This window comes from Panulirus ornatus, chromosome 4 (assembly GCF_036320965.1).
Source record: "Panulirus ornatus isolate Po-2019 chromosome 4, ASM3632096v1, whole genome shotgun sequence".
Lineage (NCBI taxonomy): Eukaryota > Metazoa > Arthropoda > Malacostraca > Decapoda > Palinuridae > Panulirus > Panulirus ornatus.
This window is the reverse complement of record NC_092227.1, coordinates 38,954,441-38,969,344: the sequence shown is the minus strand read 5'-3', so window position 1 is coordinate 38,969,344 and position 14,904 is coordinate 38,954,441. Positions and strand designations below refer to the sequence as shown.

Sequence of the window (14,904 nt, the reverse complement as noted above, 5' to 3'; positions counted from 1 at the left end):
TTGTTTATGGATGGGGTTGTTAGGGAGGTGAATGCAAGAGTTTTCGAAAGAGGGGCAAGTATGAAGTCTGTTGGGGATGAGAGAGCTTGGGAAGTGAGTCAATTGTTGTTCGCTGATGATACAGCGCTGGTGGCTGATTCATGTGAGAAACTGCAGAAGCTGGTGACTGAGTTTGGTAAAGTGTGTGAAAGAAGAAAGATAAGAGTAAATGTGAATAACAGCAAGGTTATTAGGTACAGTATGGTTGAGGGTCAAGTCAATTGGGAGGTAAGTTAAAATGGAGAAAAACTGGAGGAAGTAAAGTGTTTTAGACATCTGGGAGTGGATCTGGCAGCGGATGGAACCATGGAAGTGAAAGTGAATCATTAGGTGGGGGAGGGGGTGAAAATTCTGGGAGCCTTGAAGAATGTTTGGAAGTCGAGAACATTATCTCGGAAAGCAAAAATGGGTATGTTTGAAGGAATAGTGGTTCCAACGATGTTGTATGGTTGCGAGGCGTGAGCTATGGATAGAGTTGTGCGCAGGAGGGTGGATGTGCTGGAAATGAGATGTTTGAGGACAATATGTGGTGTGAGGTGGTTTGATCGAGTAAGTAATGTAAGGGTAAGAGAGATGTGTGGAAATAAAAAGAGTGGTTGAGAGAGCAGAAGATGGTGTTTTGAAATGATTTGGGCACATGGAGAGAATGAGTGAGGAGGGATTGACCAAGAGGATACATGTGTCAGAGGTGGAGGGAACGAGACGTGGGAGACCAAATTGGAGGTGGAAAGATGGAGTGAAAAAGATTTTGGGTGATCGGGGCCTGAAGATGCAGGAGGGTGAAAGGCGTGCAAGGAATACAGTGAATTGGAACGATGTGGTATACCGGGGTCAACGTGCTATCAATGGATTGAACCAGGGTATGTGAAGCGTCTGGGGTAAACCATGGAAAGTTCTGTGTGGCCTGGATGTGGAAAGGGAGCTGTGGTTTTGGTGCATTATTACATGACATCTAGAGACTGAGTGTGAAGAAATGGGGTCTTTGTTGTCTTTTCCTAGCGCTACCTCGAACACATGAGGGGGGAGGGGGTTGTTATTCCATGTGTGGCGAGGTGGCGATGGGAATACATAAAGGCAGACAGTATGAATTATGTACATGTGTATATGTGTATATGTCTGTGTGTGCATATATATGTGTACATTGAGATGTATAGGTATGTATATTTGTGTGTGTGGACGTGTATGTATATACATGTGTATGTGGGTGGGTTGGGCCATTCTTTCGTCTGTTTCCTTGCACTACCTTGCTAACGCGGGAGACAGCAACAAAGCAAAATAAATAAATATTTTTTTTTCTTTTTTTTTTTTGCTGTCTCCTACGTTTGCGAGGTAGCGCAAGGAAACAGACGAAAGAAATGGCCCAACCCACCCCCATACACATGTATATACATACGTCCACACACGCAAATATACATGCCTACACAGCTTTCCATGGTTTACCCCAGACGCTTCACATGCCCTGATTCAACCCACTGACAGCACGTCAACCCCGGTATACCACATCAATCCAATTCACTCTATTCCTTGCCCTCCTTTCACCCTCCTGCATGTTCAGGCCCCGATCACACAAAATCTTTTTCACTCCATCTTTCCACCTCCAATTTGGTCTCCCACTTCTCCTCGTTCCCTCCACCTCCGACACATATATATCCTCTTGGTCAATCTTTCCTCACTCATTCTCTCCATGTGCCCAAACCATTACAAAACACCCTCTTCTGCTCTCTCAACCACGCTCTTTTTTATTTCCACACATCTCTCTTACCCTTACGTTACTTACTCGATCAAACCACCTCACACCACACATTGTCCTAAAACATCTCATTTCCAGCACATCCATCCTCCTTCGCACAACTCTATCCATAGCCCATGCCTCGCAACCATACAACATTGTTGGAACCACTATTCCTTCAAACATACCCATTTTTGCTTTCCGAGATAATGTTCTCGACTTCCACACATTCTTCAAGGCTCCCAGAATTTTCGCCCTCTCCCCCACCCTATGATCCACTTCCGCTTCCATGGTTCCATACGCTGCCAGAACCACTCCCAGATATCTAAAACACTTTACTTCCTCCAGTTTTTCTCCATTCAAACTTACCTCCCAATTGCCTTGACCCTCAACCCTACTGTACCTAATAACCTTGCTCTTATTCACATTTACTCTTAACTTTCTTCTTTCACACACTTTACCAAACTCAGTCACCAGCTTCTGCAGTTTCTCACATGAATCAGCCACCAGCGCTGTATCACCAGCGAACAACAACTGACTCACTTCCCAAGCTCTCTCATCCCCAACAGGCTTCATACTTGCCCCTCTTTCCAAACTCTTGCATTCACCTCCCTAACAACCCCATCCATAAACAAATTAAACAACCATGGAGACATCACACACCCCTGCCGCAAACCTAAATTCACTGAGAACCAATCACTTTCCTCTCTTCCTACACGTACACATGCCTTACATCCTCGATAAAAACTTTTCACTGCTTCTAAGAACTTGCCTCCCACACCATATATTCTTAATACCTTCCACAGAGCATCTCTATCAACTCTATCATATGCCTTCTCCAGATCCATAAATGGTACATACAAATCCATGTGCTTTTCTAAGTATTTCTCACATACATTCTTCAAAGCAAACACCTGATCCACACATCCTCTACCACTTCTGAAACCACACTGCTCTTCCCCAATCTGATGCTCTGTACATGCCTTCACCCTCTCAATCAATACCCTCCCAGATAATTTACCAGGAATACTCAACAAACTTATACCTCTGTAATTTGAGCACTCACTCTTATCCCCTTTGCCTTTGTACAATGGCACTATGCACGCATTCCGCCAATCCTCAGGCACCTCACCATGAGTCATACATACATTAAATAACCTTACCAACCAGTCAATAATACAGTCACCCCTTTTTTTTTATAAATTCCACTACAATACCATCCAAACCTGCTGCCTTACCGGTTTTCATCTTCCGCAAATATATATATATATATATATATATATATATATATATATATATATATATATATATATATATATTTTTCATACTATTCGCCATTTCCCGCATTAGCGAGGTAGCGCTAAGAACAGAGGACTGGGCCTTTGAGGGAATATCCTCACCTGGCCCCCTTCTCTGTTCCTTCTTTTGGAAAAAAAAAAAAAAAAAAAAAAAAAAAACGAGAGGGGAGGATTTCTAGCCCCCCGCTCCCTTCCCTTTTAGTCGCCTTCTACGACACGCAGGGAATACGTGGGAAGTATTCTTTCTCCCCTATCCCCAGGGATAATATATATATATATATATATATATATATAAATATATATATATATATATATATATATATATATATATATATATATATATATATATATATATATATATATATATTTTTCATACTATTCGCCATTTCCCGCGTTAGCAAGGTAGCGTTAAGAACAGAGCACTGGACCTTTGAGGGAACATCCTCACCTGGCCCCCTTCTCTGTTCCTTCTTTTGGAAAATTAAAAAAAAACAGAGGGGAGGATTTCCAGCCCCCCGCTCCCTTCCCTTTTAGTTGCCTTCTACGACACACAGGGAATACGTGGGAAGTATTCTTTCTCCCCTATCCCCTATATATATATATATATATATATATATATATATATATATATATATATATATATATATATATATATATATATATATATATATAAAGGGAAGAGACAGGAGGTCAAGAGAAAGGCGCAAGAGGTGAAAAAGAGGGCAAATAAGAGTTGGGGTGAGAGAGTATCATTAAATTTTAGGGAGAATAAAAAGATGTTCTGGAAGGAGGTAAATAAAGTGCGTAAGACAAGGGAGCAAATGGGAACTTCAGAGAAGGGCGCTAATGGGGAGGTGATAACAAGTAGCGGTGATGTGAGAAGGAGATGGAATGAGTATTTTGAAGGTTTGTTGAATGTGTTTGATGATAGAGTGGCAGATATAGGGTGTCTTGGTCGAGGTGGTGTGCAAAGTGAGAGGGTTGGGGAAAATGATTTGATAAACAGAGAAGAGGTAGTAAAAGCTTTGCGGAAGATGAAAGCCGGCAAGGCAGCAGGTTTGGATGGTATTGCAGTGGAATTTATTAAAAAAGGGGGGACTGTATTGTTGACTGGTTGGTAAGGTTATTTAATGTATGTATGACTCATGGTGAGGTGCCTGAGGATTGGAGGAATGCGTGCATAGTGCCATTGTACAAAGGCAAAGGGGATAAGAGTGAGTGCTCAAATTACAGAGGTATAAGTTTGTTGAGTATTCCTGGTAAATTATATGGTAGGGTATTGATTGAGAGGGTGAAGGCATGTACAGAGCATCAGATTGGGGAAGAGCAGTGTGGTTTCAGAAGTGGTAGAGGATGTGTGGATCAGGTGTTTGCTTTGAAGAATGTATGTGAGAAATACTTAGAAAAGCAAATGGATTTGTATGTACCATTTACGGATCTGGAGAAGGCATATGATAGAGTTGATAGAGATGCTCTATGGAAGGTATTAAGAGTATATGGTGTGGGTGGCAAGTTGTTAGAAGCAGTGAAAAGTTTTTATCGAGGATGTAAGGCATGTGTACATGTAGGAAGAGAGGAAAGTGATTGGTTCTCAGTGAATGTAGGTTTGCGGCAGGGGTGTGTGATGTCTCCATGGTTGTTTAATTTGTTTATGGATGGGGTTGTTAGGGAGGTGAATGCAAGAGTATTGGAAAGAGGGGCAATAATGAAGTCTGTTGCGGATGAGAGAGCTTGGGAAGTGAGTCAGTTGTTGTTCGCTGATGATACAGCGCTGGTGGCTGATTCATGTCAGAAACTGCAGAAGCTGGTGACTGAGTTTGGTAAAGTGTGTGAAAGAAGAAAGTTAAGAGTAAATGTGAATAAGAGCAAGGTTATTAGGTACAGTAGGGTTGAGGGTCAAGTCAATTGGGAGGTGAGTTTGAATGGAGAAAAACTGGAGGAAGTGAAGTGTTTTAGATATCTGGGAGTGGATCTGGCAGCGGATGGAACCATGGAAGCGGAAGTGGATCATAGGGTGGGGGAGGGGGCGAAAATTCTGGGAGCCTTGAAGAATGTGTGGAAGTCGAGAACATTATCTCGGAAAGCAAAAATGGGTATGTTTGCAGGAATAGTGGTTCCAACAATGTTGTATGGCTGCGAGGCGTGGGCTATGGATAGAGTTGTGCGCAGGAGGATGGATGTGCTGGAAATGAGATGTTTGAGGACAATGTGTGGTGTGAGGTGGTTTGATCAAGTAAGTAACGTAAGGGTAAGAGAGATGTGTGGAAATAAAAAGAGCGTGGTTGAGAGAGCAGAAGAGGGTGTTTTGAAATGGTTTGGGCACATGGAGAGAATGAGTGAGGAAAGATTGACCAAGAGGATATATGTGTCGGAGGTGGAGGGAACGAGGAGAAGAGGGAGACCAAATTGGAGGTGGAAAGATGGAGTGAAAAAGATTTTGTGTGATCGGGGCCTGAACATGCAGGAGGGTGAAAGGAGGGCAAGGAATAGAGTGAATTGGAGCGATGTGGTATACCGGGGTTGACGTGCTGTCAGTGGATTGAATCAGGGCATGTGAAGCGTCTGGGGTAAACCATGGAAAGCTGTGTAGGTATGTATATTTGCGTGTGTGGACGTATGTATATACATGTCTATGGGGGTGGGTTGGGCCATTTCTTTCATCTGTTTCCTTGCGCTAACTCGCAAACGCAGGAGACAGCGACAAAGCAAAAAAAAAAAAAAAAAATATATATATATATATATATATATATATATATATATATATATATATATATATATATATATATATATATATATATATATATATATGTACACTCAAGCCTAAGTTAGGTACGCATTTTATTAACCAACCCTAGGGATGAATGAACAGCTGGGTTGATTGTTCAGCGACTGCCACAACCAAGATTTGATACTATGCGCTCAACCCTGGGTGGTCTGTGAATGAGTCAGTCAAGAACACTAACACTACATCATGGAAGAGCTAAAAAATTTTAGGCATGATTTTTTATAGACTAACATCCCCCCCCCCCAATATAAAAAACCTTAAAAGAAAGCAACAAAGTCAATTAACATCTTGAAGGTGGTGCCTCACTACTCCCAAGGAGCTGATAGGAAAACCACTCAGAGGTTATACAATTCAATATGTAACCTGAGTGGGGACTGTTTAACAGATGTGTCCATCAGCCACTGATTGAAGTTGTCCATAATCTCTGAATTTAGATATGCTCAGGAGGATTCAGATGCTCTTATGTTAAATGTCTGTTCGCAGATTCCAGCAAGTTCCTAATAAATTTAGAATGTGAAGAACTGGACTTTACACCACCTAACTCTACATATATGTATGGTCTTTCTTCTAAGAGGACTGAAGTATTTGATCAAAACACAAAGTTCCCTAAATGCTTGAAGATGATAAAAAATGCCACTTATGAGGGTGAATTGGAAATAAACTCATTTAGAGAAGTGGATTTTGCATAGTTCCCTTCTTGGAAGTTTCCCAATTTCAAACTTTGCAGGGATTGGATGAAAACAGCCAAAAGTAACATGACTTCTGTAATAACAAACAGCAAGTTACTTCAGCATGATGCTATTCCTGTGAACAGAATAAAAATATGTACTGATGTCTCAAAATGTCATGAAGTTGGATGTTTTGACATAATTAGTGTAGAAGAATCTCTGTAACAAAATTTCTAAGAAACTCATTTTTACTACAAAAACATATGCTATTCAGGCTGCACCTGAATTAGATAAAGAGTCCACAAAAATTAAATCTACAATCTACTCTGATTCCAAGAGTGCACTTCAAGCTATACCACATTATGATCCAATGCATCCCATATTCTAAAATGTCCAAAATATGATAGATTAATGCATTTAAAGCATGAGTAAAAAATTCTGCCAGTGTCCTGGATATGTTGGTATTACTAGTATTGAAATAGCAGATACTGAGGCTGAAGCTACTATATCTATCAATCTACAGCGTCTACAATAAACCTTGTCCACCTCCCCATACACTTACATTTCAGTACTTAGTCATCTCTCCTTTGGTCGTTATTACTATCTGCAAACATCTGGTCATAGAATTGGCAAAGTTCCTGAAGCATTCTAGAGCTGTGTTTTGGGACCATAGATTCTTGATCTCCTAAATGATGTAAGGTACTTATGAGGCACTGCAGGAAACAGCTGCTTGATCATGCCTTCTGAGCACCCATTGCTCCTAGAAATCTCATGTGTACTCACATTTTCCTGCTTCCAGGCAAGAATTTGGGTTTTCTCTTCCTTAGAAAGATAGGAGCCAATCATCTTGAAACACAGGTGGAAGAAATACAGCACCAAGAAAGGAAATTCTCAAAATGGAGTGGTACCTGCAGCACAGAGGAGGGTTGTTAATACTTACACTGTTACAACCACTAATCTCAGTGACCAGATGTACAATGATTTTACCCTAGGAGCATCACATTCTTGCATCCACTATAAACCTTTGCTGTATGTATTGCCTTTGAAATTACTTGCAGACACTGTCCGTATGAGAGTTATACCTCACAATGGTTTTATGGGCAGAATGAATAATTATATTTGATGTAAAATGCAAGCTAAATGGGGCTGGGAAGCCCAAATATATGGTAGTTTTTAGTTTTCTAATATCTCTTTTATGTTAAAAATTCCTCAGTAAACTTTATATTCTAGAACTTTTAAGATTCCACAAAACTGAATCAAATCTTTTCCTATAACACTTTTACCTTTTAGTCATGTCTACAAAACCTAGGGGACTCGGATTAATTTCTTCAATCTTTTTTCACACTATTTTCTTTTCACTCAAGATAGACATGATGGGGGCATGTTTTGCCCAATCATTACAAAGAGAAAAATACATGATGACTTGCAGCATCTAAGATTAATGGATCTAGCCTACACTTCACCAACTTTGAATATGAAAAATGGATTTTTGAATGACTCATAGTTTATCTATAATAAGGATGAAAAATAAAGTCACTATCTTTCTTATTTAAAGAAAAGAACTAGAAACAACCTCAAATATCTGAATTTATCTATTTCATGGCAGAAAATAATGACAGCCAAAAGAGGACTATCACATTCTTGATAATGTTAGTTCTCTCTGTATGCACAGCTTGAAATAAATGCTTTGACTGTCCTTGTTTGCTACTTGATCTTTAAATGTGTATAAAGATGAACAATATCAAAAAGAAAAGCTGAGTATTCTGTGGTCTGCATAAAAGTGATATACATTATACACATATTTTAATATTCAGCACAATACATCTTCGCTTAATTTTGATCATTGTATAAGTACCACAAGCTCATCGTAAATTCTGTGAAAGGATGACCTGATAGGTAGCTACTGGTGGGAAGCCAATGACCAGTGAGGTATATTATCAGTAATACCTGCCTGAGTACTGGGAAGATTAGTGATGGCTGCATACTCAGCCATCACTTCAGTGGTTGTCAATTTGCACTCCTCTGAGCCAGGTAGCTGTCTTTTCTTTCTGTCTTACCCACACATGGACTGCTAACACTATATCCATAAACATACAATCTCTCCTTGTCATACATAACACTTAACTCACATAACTTGTTTTCATAACTCTAAATTTTCCTGTGGTGGGCCACTATGAACTAGCCCTGCCTTTTGGCAAAATGACAGGAGCAATAGATACTAGTTGTTAGGAACATTTAGGCAGGGGCATTATATAGAAACAGTAGGTGGAAGTGGTAGGTTGGAACATCAGGCAGGAGCATTAGCTACATGTAGTCAGTGGGAACATTAGGTAGGAGGCTCTGCAAACACTAAGCTAGAGTTGTCCTCTCCCAGTGGCCTATTAAAGTTGAGGCACTAAAGGCTAGGAAGCAGCACTAGAGTACACTAATTATGGAGACTTTATTGCTGTGGCCATCTTCTTGAGGGAGAACCAGGTGAAAACAGGCATCAGAGACAAAGATAGATAGAGTGGATGAACTAACATGGACTATAAGATCTGTGATATAAATGCAACTATTAATGGAACATAACAAAGAAAAACCTTAGGTAAGGCTCTCCTACCATTTTGGCTTGTGGCCCCATTTTCAAATTTGAGCTATGCTCTGACACTTATGCCCCTCTCTGATTACAAACAGCACATACTCTACATACAAGGCAATCACTAATCGCCATTAGTTTGATTGTGGTGCTGTACTGTAGCAGAAAATGCCCCTTCCCGCCAAATAACATCCAAGTTCACATGATCATCTTGAACCACCGTCATTGGTTTGCTTAGTACAAACATGCTCTGATTGCATGGAGAATCTGGGTCACCACTTGACATAATAATGGTCTTCTCACACTTGGATGAAGCTGGAGTGGAATTGGTATAAGCAGAGGTAGATGGTTGTGAGGATGCTGTGGGTAAATCAGCTCTAAGATGAAACCAATATGGAAGGGCATTAATAATGGAGTTCTGAGTGATTACCAGAGTGGTGAGTACATTGACCACCTCACCACCCAGGACCAATAAACTTCCATTGTTGCCATCTGTGTTCTCACATAGTGGTCCAAGGGCCTCAGTGTGGCCAGAGATGAGAGACAGTCTCAAAACAGGGATTGGATCTGGTATGACAGTGGTGTGAGGCAAAGCAGACAGAGGAACATCCAGATGATGGTTTGTCTGAAAAAAAGAAAGTAAAATGAGATTAAATTAAGAGATATTTTAATAAAAGTTTTTCAAACCAAAGATAAATTTGTTCCTACTGTTATTTCCTAAAACCAGCTGTTTGATTATCATGATTGGTTGGCTATTTCAAATTCATTAGAAGTAATATTTTGTCATACATAATAGGCCTATGTTACCTAAACTTTCTACCAAATAAGGAAGAATCTTGCTCTTGTTATGTGACAAATGTGTGTAAATGAATAGATGAGCTGAAGGATAGGAACATGGAGGTCAATCCAACAATCCCCTTCCTATACACTGACAAAAGGTTGATGATGCAGGTTATTAGGACAATGAACAGACAGTAAAACAGCATAATATCTCTGACTTTTGTGTGCCATGGTATAATAGGTAATTTGTATGTGCTCTGTACCACTGCAAGTATTACAAGTGCATCAGTTTCACAACAAAAGTACACATGTTCATATCAACTGCTTCATTTATGTTACATTTCTTGTTCACAAGTACTTTATATTCATTTGAAGTGCTTTGTTATGAGTGTAGTATATTCACTACAAATGCATAATCTTAACTATATACAGAATAATTATGAATCTGATTGAAATGGAATGATTCAGTTGAAAAAAAAATTAATATCATAGCTACAGAGGCAGTATAACATATTCCCTAGAACTACAACCATGTTCACTGTAATTACACCAACACTGATGTAAGTATTCATTATTTCCAGATTTATCATTAGTGCTTCATTTACATCACAGCTAATCGGTGTTTCATTCATACAAACCTCACCAGTAGTGCTCCATTTATGCAAGATTTCATTATAAGTGCCCTATTTATAGTAGATTCATCAGAAGTGCCAAATTTACACTAACTTTACCATCAGTGCTGAATTTACACAACCTCATTAACACAAGGTTCATCATGATGCATTTACAGAAGGTTCCTTCCAAATGTGTCTTTTACTCTCCAAGTTCATAATAAGTATGCCAGTTACACTAGGTTATAAAAGATGCTGGATACACACTAAGTTCATAAATGTTGCATTAATTCGAGGAAATTCATATGTACTCTCTTTACACTGGGTTCATCATAAGTGCTGCATTCAAACTAGATGCATCATGAATTGTGTATTTATACCACATTCACGGTAATTGCTTCATTCATACTAACTTTATCATAGGAGCTACTATTGTCATCATAACTGTGTAGTGATGCAAAACAAGTTTTGCACGAAAGTCCCTCTTGTTTGCAGCCATAATCAGTGTAAAGGTTCATGTGATGACAGTATCTTGGCATGAAGGACCCATGTGCTTTGTGCAATCACACTTCGTGTCACTATAACGCTCTTCTCAACTAGAGTCATAGTTCTTACCTAAGTGATACATCACTCTATGTACAGCCTTTCTTGACCACAATCAAAATTCATTCTCCGGCATGAATGATCCACATGGAACTTTTAAGATGCATGTTGCTGCCATGAGGCCATCTTGAGAACATGTTGAGCCATGAGACCTCTGGCTACACCTGATCACTCATGCAGTAACACCATAGGATCTTGGCAATGTCATCTCCCACCTAAAGCACAACCATAGGACCTTGGCAGCCTTCCCTCCCCAATAACTCAATTATTGGGCCTTTCCAGTGTTTTCTCCTTCCTGCAGCACAACCATAGGACCTCAAAAATGCCTCCTCCCTCCAGTATCACAAGCAAGGGACCTTTGTAATGCCTCCTTCCTCCTGCACCTCAATTACAAGACTCTATCAGTGCCTTTTCCCTTCTGTAGCATAACCATGGTACTTTGGCAGTGCTTCCCTCCTCCTGCAGCAGTATCACAAGACCAGAAAAGAGCTTGTCTTGCCCGCAGCCACCACAGGATGCTTACCTCACATCTTTCCTGTTTGTGTACTAGCAGTAGCATCTCATCCATGAACTGCATTTCTCTGTACATATTATTATATAACCATGTGCTAACTGTGTTTCTGTATTCATCTCTAAGCCCTCACATATGTAGGGATGCTCTTGCCATCACTCCAAAAGTCCTCAATGACAGCCATAATCCACACTCCAGACAGCTTGAACAACCTTGTTGCCTTGCACAGCCTCAGATTCCCTACAAAACTCCATCAGCTACGGTCATATATACATATATATATATATTATATATCTATTATATTATACTTTGTCGCTGTCTCCCGCGTTTGCGAGGTAGCGCAAGGAAACAGACGAAAGAAATGGCCCAACCCCCCCCATACACATGTATATACATACGTCCACACACGCAAATATACATACCTACACAGCTTTCCATGGTTTACCCCAGACGCTTCACATGCCCTGATTCAATCCACTGACAGCACGTCAACCCCGGTATACCACATCGCTCCAATTCACTCTATTCCTTGCCCTCCTTTCACCCTCCTGCATGTTCAGGCCCCGATCACACAAAATCTTTTTCACTCCATCTTTCCACCTCCAATTTGGTCTCCCTCTTCTCCTCGTTCCCTCCACCTCCGACACATATATCCTCTTGGTCAATCTTTCCTCACTCATTCTCTCCATGTGCCCAAACCACTTCAAAACACCCTCTTCTGCTCTCTCAACCACGCTCTTTTTATTTCCACACATCTCTCTTACCCTTACGTTACTCACTCGATCAAACCACCTCACACCACACATTGTCCTCAAACATCTCATTTCCAGCACATCCATCCTCCTGCGCACAACTCTATCCATAGCCCACGCCTCGCAACCATACAACATTGTTGGAACCACTATTCCTTCAAACATACCCATTTTTGCTTTCCGAGATAATGTTCTCGACTTCCACACATTCTTCAAGGCCCTCAGAATTTTCGCCCCCTCCCCCACCCTATGATTCACTTCTGCTTCCATGGTTCCATCCGCTGCCAGATCCACTCCCAGATATCTAAAACACTTCACTTCCTCCAGTTTTTCTCCATTCAAACTCACCTCCCAATTGACTTGACCCTCAACCCTACTGTACCTAATAACCTTGCTCTTATTCACATTTACTCTTAACTTTCTTCTTCCACACACTTTACCAAACTCAGTCACCAGCTTCTGCAGTTTCTCACATGAATCAGCCACCAGCGCTGTATCATCAGCGAACAACAACTGACTCACTTCCCAAGCTCTCTCATCCCCAACAGACTTCATACTTGCCCCTCTTTCCAAAACTCTTGCATTTACCTCCCTAACAACCCCATCCATAAACAAATTAAACAACCATGGAGAAATCACACACCCCTGCCGCAAACCTACATTCACTGAGAACCAATCACTTTCCTCTCTTCCTACACATACACATGCCTTACATCCTCGATAAAAACTTTTCACTGCTTCTAACAACTTTCCTCCCACACCATATATTGTTAATACCTTCCACAGAGCATCTCTATCAACTCTATCATATGCCTTCTCCAGATCCATAAATGCTACATACAAATCCATTTGCTTTTCTAAGTATTTCTCACATACATTCTTCAAAGCAAACACCTGATCCACACATCCTCTACCACTTCTGAAACCACACTGCTCTTCCCCAATCTGATGCTCTGTACATGCCTTCACCCTCTCAATCAATACCTTCCCATATAATTTACCAGGAATACTCAACAAACTTATACCTCTGTAATTTGAGCACTCACTCTTATCCCCTTTGCCTTTGTACAATGGCACTATGCACGCATTCCGCCAATCCTCAGGCACCTCACCATGAGTCATACATACATTAAATAACCTTACCAACCAGTCAACAATACAGTCACCCCCTTTTTTAATAAATTCCACTGCAATACCATCCAAACCTGCTGCCTTATATATATATATATATATATATATATATATATATATATATATATATTATTATTATTATTATTATTATTATTTTGCTTTGTCGCTGTCTCCCACGTTTGCAAGGCAGCGCAAGGAAACAGACGAAAGAAATGGCCCAACCCACCCCCATACACAATGTATATACATAGACGTCCACACACGCAAATATACATACCTATACATCTCAATGTACACATATATATACACACACAGACACATACATATATACCCATGCACACAATTCACACTGTCTGCCTTTATTTATTCCCATCACCACCTCGCCACACATGGAATACCATCCCCCTCCCCCCTCATGTGTGCGAGGTAGCACTAGGAAAAGACAACAAAGGCCCCATTCGTTCACACTCAGTCTCTAGCTGTCATGCAATAATGCCCGAAACCACAGCTCCCTTTCCACATCCAGGCCCTACACAACTTTCCATGGTTTACCCCAGACGCTTCACATGCCCTGATTCAATCCACTGACAGCACGTCAACCCCGGTATACCACACCGATCCAATTCACTCTATTCCTTGCCCTCCTTTCACCCTCCTGCATGTTCAGGCCCCGATCATACAAAATCTTTTTCACTCCATCTTTCCACCTCCAATTTGGTCTCCCACTTCTCCTCGTTCCCTCCACCTCTGACACATATATCCTCTTGGTCAATCTTTCCTCGCTCATTCTCTCCATGTGCCCAAACCATTTCAAAACACCCTCTTCTGCTCTCTCTAATGTATATATATATATATATATTGGAAAGGATCACAATTTTGCAAGTGATCAAGATATTCCTATGAGTCCAAGGGGAAAATGAAAAACGATAAGTTCCCAAGTACACTTTCGTGTAATAATCACATCATCAGGGGAGACACATGTTTACCAAACGGCGTCCTAGCTTTGTCTCTTCGATGTTTATCAACTGACTGTTATATTTCTCTCTTAATGTATGTATGATTCATGGTGAGGTGCCTGAGGATTGGTGGAATGCTTGCAATAGTGCCATTGTACAAAGGCGAAGGGGATAAGAGTGAGTGCTCAAATTACAGAGGTATAAGTTTGTTGAGTATTCCTGGTAAATTATATGTGAGGGTATTGATTGAGAGGGTGAAGGCATGTACAGAGCATCAGATTGGGGAAGAGCAGTGTGGTTTCAGAAGTGGTAGAGGATGTGTGGATCAGGTGTTTGCTTTGAAGAATGTATGTGAGAAATACTTAGAAAAACAAATGGATTTGTATGTAGCATTTATGGATCTGGAGAAGGCATATGATAGAGTTGATAGAGATGCTCTGTGGAAGGTATTAAGAATATATGG

At 40.5% G+C, this 14,904-nt stretch overlaps 1 protein-coding gene across 1 annotated transcript in view; it reads right to left on the bottom strand.

Moving 5' to 3' along the window:
* Positions 1-6,600: 6,600 nt before the first annotated feature.
* Positions 6,601-14,904, bottom strand: part of LOC139764778 (protein arginine N-methyltransferase 9-like) — a 354,991-nt gene continuing 346,687 nt past the window's right edge. The window contains exon 9 of the mRNA XM_071691660.1: positions 6,601-9,722. Coding sequence (XP_071547761.1) covers positions 9,222-9,722 — 501 coding nt within the window. The 3' untranslated portion in view covers positions 6,601-9,221. The remainder of the gene's footprint in view (positions 9,723-14,904) is intronic.